Source organism: Otolemur garnettii, unplaced genomic scaffold (assembly GCF_000181295.1).
Source record: "Otolemur garnettii isolate 467f Iridium unplaced genomic scaffold, OtoGar3 scaffold00094, whole genome shotgun sequence".
Classification (NCBI taxonomy): domain Eukaryota; kingdom Metazoa; phylum Chordata; class Mammalia; order Primates; family Galagidae; genus Otolemur; species Otolemur garnettii.
Window position 1 is genome coordinate 7,931,301 of NW_003852489.1, and position 7,296 is coordinate 7,938,596.

The window sequence follows — 7,296 nt, forward strand, 5'->3', positions numbered from 1 at the left end:
GAATTCAAATTACTCATGTCTACTTCAACAACTAAATTCTCCCCACATAAAAATCTGTCATATTCTATTGTGCTTTCTAGGAAAAGGTTGTCGTGATGGATGGTCTTTTTACCTCCTAAATGGTAAACTCTCTGAGCACAGGGATCATGAACATTTTTTCTCTGTGCTTCCTACAGGTACCTGGGATCAGTATCTGTTGAATAAGCCTCAGAGAAGTGTTGGAGATGCCAATATTTACATAATCCATAGACACTAAACACCGTCTTAGATGTGGACTGCTTTTAGAGGTAGCTCTCATCCTGATGTCTTTCTCCACGTTTAACACAGTGACAGCTCAGGGACATTAGGCTCCCTTCATGAAACTTTAGTTATTATTTCATTTTCCTTTTTTTGTTTCCAAAGTTTTCAATAACACCAAGCCAAGCAGTAATAACTGAAGAAATGGCTCTATTTGAGGAATCAAACAATGTACCTCCAGGCAGTTACATGCTAGATTGCTAGAGGAATGACCTCGACATGCTTTTTAACCACTTTGTGGGGAGTCAGGCAGTCTGGTAGTCACCTTGTCCCACGGTGAAAGGCTCCTGCAGTTTTGACCGGACTGCCAGGCAACATCACCAGCCAGAATTTGGGTAATGCTTTTTGACAGGATTGCCTTTACCACACAGGGGCTTGCTTTAAATTATAAAAGACATTCCCAACTTTCAAGGCTCTTGCCCATTTCCCAGGAATACAAAACACACAGTGGAAGCCTTTGATAAAGAGCCACTTTGTTGCATAGGCACAAACACAATCTAAAATAAATTATATATATATATATATAAATAAAATCTGGATGTTGATATATATATGCACGTCCAGATTCCCACAGACTTCTCAAGATTATTTCACCACCTATGTAAGACATGACAACCTAATACATACATACATACACACACACACACACTCCTTCCATAATTAGAAAATAAGCAAATGCCAGGAGGAATAAGCATGTTGGATATATGTAACTTTATTATATCTGGAAGCATTCTGGCCAGGAACCTGACCCTGCTCATAACATTAGCAAGTTGTGAATTAGTTTTTATACATTTCAGGTATAGGACGGATCGCTTCTCAGCCTTTTGGCTAAGATCAAGTACAGTGTAGGTTATCAGGACTGAGACTGAAGATTTACAGATTACAGAATAACTAGACTTTGCTAAATGCACTGATTAAAAATGACAGTGGAAGCCAGACATAAGGCAGCTTCTCAGATAGACTAGAATTCCTTTTTTTTTTGAGACAGAGCCTCAAGCTGTCCCCCTGGGTAGAGTGCTGTGGCATCACAGCTCACAACAACTTCCAACTCCTGGGCTCCAGCAAGTCTCCTGCCTCCACCTCCCAAGTAGCTGGGACCACAGGCGCCTGCCACAACGCCTGGCTATTTTTTGGTTGCAGCCATCATTGTTGTTTGGCGGGTCAGGGCTGGATTTGAACCTGCCACCTTAGGTATACGTGGCTGGCACCTTAGCCACTTGAGCCACAGGCACCAAACCTAGACTAGAATTCTTGACAACATCATAGTTTTTGTTTTATAAACACCTGAACTGGCAAACATGATGGAATCTTGCAGTTGTGTGACTTTGAGAATGAGAATATGTTAATTGTTGCAGTTTATGTTGATGATATCATTTGAGGCATAAGACACTGAGAAGTGCCCCAAAGCAGACAGATTTAAAAAAAAAAAAAATGTCAAATGCTGTTACACTTGTTTCGAGATGTGATTCTTCTAGTTTATTTGTATCCTTCCATAAATTTGGCTTTTTGAGTCTAGGGCCGGAACTGTTAGAAAGTATGGACAGGAGATTCCTCCCTTCATTGTTCTACTTTAGCTAAGGTCACTGCTCATTTGACAGCAATAATGGTGGGGAAGGCACTCACATTAGAGAGTGAAAATGGGGGAATATGCATTTGGGAGCCCTGTTGTGGTATTCATTAGTAAGTTAAAACCACTGTGACTGCTTAAAAGAACACTTTTTACCATTGGGGCAAACAAACTACAGCCAGGTGTTGGCTGGGAAAGTGTTTCCATTTTTCAAATGTTTCAAAGGGCAGAGAGAGCCACAACAAAGCAAAGAAATAGAACTCACCCTTACCTAATCCTCATGTCAGAAGAAATATTTGGCTTTCACTACAGTATCTAACTAGTGAAAATAGATCATGTATTTGAGCTTTTCAGAATATAATAAATAATTAACAATACATTTATAGAAGTGCTAGGCACAAAGATTCCTTTCTGGATATGACTGGAGATGCAACTACTTCTTATGTACTTATGACAGTAGTCACAGATATACACTAACCCCAAACGCAGCTATAATGGTAAGACATAAAACAGATTCATACAGATCTCATGACACCTGTAGAAATGATCAGTGCTAAAATGCCTGGAGTCCTGTCTGTTAGTATCTTTCTGAAAAGAAAATCAGTTCTTTTTTTTTTTTTTGAGACAGTGCCTCAAGCTGTCCCCCTGGGCAGAGTGTCGTGGCATTACAGCTCACAGCAACCTCCAACTCCTGGGCTCAAGCGAGTCTCCTGCCTCCGCCTCCCAAGTAGCTGGGACCACAGGCGCCCGCCACAACGCCCGGCTATTTTTTGGTTGCAGCCGTCATTGTTGTTTGGCAGGTCCAGGCTGGGGATTCGAACCCGCCATCTTAGGTGTACGTGGCTGGCGCCTTAGCCGGTTGAACTATAGGCGCCGAGCCAAGAAAATCAGTTCTTAATACAACTACTGGCACCATAAGCACCCTATCACATATACTTTTCAACGACAATCTGATTAATTAAAGTGCAAAAGTAACTGCTCAATGGTAGGGTGGTTAGTCCTTTAAGCCTGTGACTTACTGTAGCCCTCCAAGTGCTGGCTCCATCTGTCAAATGTCTATGCTAGCACACAGAAGCTATTTAAAGTGTTCGTGCTATTATGATTGGGGCAGATCAGCTGGAAAGAATGGTATTTTTAGCTCTCAGCTAGACCCAGGGTGTTAAATCAGAAGGCACTAAACCTGAAAGCACTTGTGTTAATAGAGTCCTCAAGACTGGAAGGAAATGTAAAGGCCAGGGCATTCCAGACCTTGCGATGAGTCAAGGAAGAGCTGGAAAGGATTAGTTGCGGGAAGTGGTCTTGTAAGATTAACAGTGATTTACTGTGGGAAAATGATGGCCTTGGGCTCCTGGAGAAAATGAAGCGGCTGTTCTTCCCTATGTTCCGTGTGCTATGCAGCCACAGAGCAGTCTGTCACTGGAAATCAAATTCATTTGTATTTGGAGCACCTAAGACAGGGAGGGATTGGCGTGAGGCCATGGCAGTGAGCAGTTACTTTTGCACTTTAATGGATGAAAACTGAACTTGCTCTGAGAAACTACCTCAGAGGACACAGCTCCTCTGGCAAGACTGCAAACATATGCCAAAGTGCAATAAGGGTTCAAAACTCCAATCTGAAGCTAAGAGATCTTTTTCTTTTTTCTTTTGGCAGGTCAGACTAAAGTCCTCTGTCACCCAAACTTCCATTTTCTTTTATGAAAAAATATGTTCCTTTCGTACTGGACACTTCTGAAACCAAACCTGCTTTCCAATTAATTACTCTGGCCTATCTTTTGCTCTCCTTAGGCTAGAGCAGCGGTGCTCAGCCTATGGGTCATGATCCCTTTGTAACAATGAAAATACATCCTGCACATCAGATATTTACATTACGGTTCATAATAGTAGCAAAATTATAGTTATGAAGTAGCAACTAAAATAATTTTATGGTTGGGGGTGACCACAACACGAGGAACTGTATTAAAGGTCACAGCATTAGGAAGGTTGAGAACCACTGGGCTACAGTTTCCCAGATCTATTTCTAGAAACATTAGTGGTCCACCAGATATTAACAAAAGCATTTTGTGATTTTAAATTCCACGGTCAAATAAATTCCGTTAGTACTGAGTTAACAGGGGATTCCTTTATGAAGGGTTTCTCAGAACTGTTAATGAGGTAACATGCAATGGTGACTTCTAAGACAGGCATATCGTATGTTGTATATTTCAACTGTAACTGACCACAGAACACTCCTCTTTTTTTGGAGGGACAAGTGTTCTCAGGAACATATTATTTGAAATGTTGCCACTGGATCAACTACCATGAAGGTAACCATAAGCAGCGGTCTGGTCTCTTCCACACTGGGTACAGAGGCTGCTTCTTTAACAAGATTTTATTCTGGTTCTTAACACTAGCCACTGTGCAGTCTGCACCTGAAGGCCTCCTGAAGAACAGTTTATATTGTGGAAAGCTGCCCAACTTCCTGCACTTACCAAATGAGGCTCAAAGTAACTGACCAGTGAGCCGCAAAGACAGGGACAGATGACATTACCATCTATTTAAAAGTATGGCACAAAATAAGGAAAATCAACTAGCTACTTATTATGATGGAAATTACCGAAAATTCTCCCTCAAACACCTCTCCAGGGGCTTAGGAGACAATAGACAGTCACTATCAGAGGCAACTGCCTCTCTGAAGTTTCTATGTGCACAGATAACGGTTTGTCTGCCTTTAATTTCTAAGGGTTCAAACCGGATTCCAGCCTCCCGCATGCCTCAGAAAGGGCTTCTTGGGTCATCACATTTAAAAGAGGTATCACAGAAAGAAGCTAATCACTATCCTGCTAGATTTCAAAGCCCTGTAAGAGATTTGTTTGAACACAGAAGATGAATACAATATAGAGTCCTAAAAACTAAAATTCAAAACAAGTTGGAACAAGGAGGCAGTGTTTTGTTTTGTCCTTCTGTACTGACATATCACCTCCCTCCCTCAAAGCCATACGCCAGCTGCAACTGAAGGATGGCTGTGTGCTAAAAGTCTCTCATGAGAAACATCAATGGATACAGGCACCAAGGCTCACCTTCACTACTTATAAAGGAGAGAGAAAGAGAGCAATGTAGGAATCTGAATAGCATAGGCTTCTTCCACTCGTGAGGATACTTCAGGGAAACCAAAGCCCTAGGGACTAATAGCTGCTATTGTTTTTCCTCTTGGGATATCACTTTTATATTCTACTACAGTAATAAAATTAACTACTATAAAACTACTACTAAAAAGCTATAGAGCTTTTTAATGGTGATTAAAGTTAGGATCATCATATGAAAGCTGACACAGGGCAGTAAAGAAAAGGTTACCAACTAGGCTTTAATCGACTATGATGTATTATTTAGTTATAAACATGGGGTTCTAAATAAAGAATCTCAGAAAGAAAGCACCCTCCCTTCAATATCAAAGGTTGATCTAAAAGAAGAAATGGTCCTTTCAATTTTTATGAGACTATGTATCCTTTAAGTGCCATTTCAGTTATTTGATAATTAGGATTTTTTTTTTTTAAGAGGCAAGGTCTGCTCTATTGACCAGGCTAGAATACAGTGGCCTCATCATAGCTCACTGCAGTCTCTAACTCCTGGGCTTAAGTGATCCTCCTGCATCAACTCCTAAGCAGCTAGGACTATTGGCATGCACTACCACATCTGATTATTAAAGATTTTGTAAAGAAAGAGTCTTTTTTTTTTTGAGACAGAGTCTCAAGCTCTCATTCTGGGTAGAGTGACATGGTGTCATAGCTCACAATAACCTCCAATGCTTGGACTCAAAGAGATCCTCTTGCCTCAGTTTTTCTATTTTTAGTAGAGATGGGGGTCTTGCTTTTGCTCAAGCTGGTCTTGAACCCATGAGCTCAAGCAGTCCACCTGCTTTGGCCTCCCACAGTGCTAAGATTACAGGTGTGAGCCACTGTGCCTGGCCAGAGAAAGAGTTGCTCAGGCTGGTCTTGAAAGCCTGACCTCAAGTGGACCTCCTTCTTCCTTGGTCTTCCAAAGTACTAGGATTATAGCTGTGGGTCCCTGCACCCAGCCCAGATACTAGATGTTTAAGTAACATGACTAATACATCTTCAACTACTGAAGAATTGGGTAGGTACATCAATTCTAGTTTCTTAAATCTGTTAACTTTAAAATAACATAGTACCAGCTTGGTGCCCATAGCACAGTGGTTACAGCACCAGTCACATACATAGAGGCTGATGGGTTCAAAATTGGCCTGGGCCAGCTAAATAACAATGACAATTGCAACAACAACAACAACAACAAAAATAGCCAGGTGTTGTGGCAGACACCTATAGTCCCAGCTACTTGGGAGACTGAGGCAAAAGAATCGCGTAAGCCCAAGAGTTTGAGGTTGCTGTGAGCTGTGATATCACAGCACTCTACCCAGGATGACATAGTGAGACCCTATCTCAAAATAAATAAATAAATAAACAAACAAATAACATAGTACCCTACATCAAAACATACAAATTTTCTTGCTGGGCATGGTGGCTCATGCTTGTAATCCTCGTGCTTCAGGAGGTTGAAGCAAGAGGATGACTTGAGGTCAGAAGTTTGAGACCAGCCTGAGAAAAGCAAGATCCCATCTCTACTATAAACAGAAAAAATTAGCCAGGTGTGGTGGTGTACATTTGTAGTCCCAGCAACTTGGGAGATTGAGGGAGGAGGGTCACTTGAGCCTAGGAATTTAAAGTTGCAATGAACTATGATGATACTACTGCATTCTGGCTGAGGCAACAGAGCAAGACTCCATCTCAAAACAAAACAAAGAAAATACATATCAAGTTTTTAAACAGAGGTTTGCAAAATAATGTATCTACCACATAATTACTAGAAAGATGATATATATGGAAAAAAGAAGTACAGATAAAAATTTCAAACATTTAACTTAATTTGCTAAAATGAAAATGAGATATAGACTTAGTACTCACCAGCATTTAAATGACATTCCTTAATCTGAAACTGAAGTTCATTTTCATTGGGAATATCCTTCCACGTGGCAAGGAAGACCTGGCGCTCTGTATGGGGAAGCAGAGGGAAAGAGAGATATGCACACTCTGTCAGTATTCTGATTTCTGATGCCTTGTACCATTTCTCCTTTGGCATGTTGGCTCTTGTAATACAGCTACCAACATGCTGGGACTGCAGCCAATTCTTAGCTATATGGAAGTGGTCTACACCTGGTCAATTAATCCTAACAGCATTATGATACCACAGAAAAGTGTTTACATCTAGGATTTCATTGTGATTCCTCCGTTTTCCTATTTGGGTGACTCTGGATAATAGCCTTAATTTCTTCATATATAATTACATTTGTCCTGCCTACCCAAAGAGCTACTGTGAGATTCAAATCAACTAAGTGCAAACACAATTTAATATGTACCATTATAAGCCAGTTTTTTTTTTTT

At 40.8% G+C, this 7,296-nt stretch overlaps 1 protein-coding gene across 1 annotated transcript in view; it reads right to left on the reverse strand.

The window, feature by feature from the left end:
- Window positions 1-7,296, reverse strand: part of AP2B1 (adaptor related protein complex 2 beta 1 subunit) — a 132,686-nt gene that overhangs the window by 8,332 nt on the left and 117,058 nt on the right. Inside the window, exon 19 of the mRNA XM_012808758.1 lies at window positions 6,820-6,906. Within this exon, the coding sequence (XP_012664212.1) occupies window positions 6,820-6,906 (87 nt within the window). The remainder of the gene's footprint in view (window positions 1-6,819; window positions 6,907-7,296) is intronic.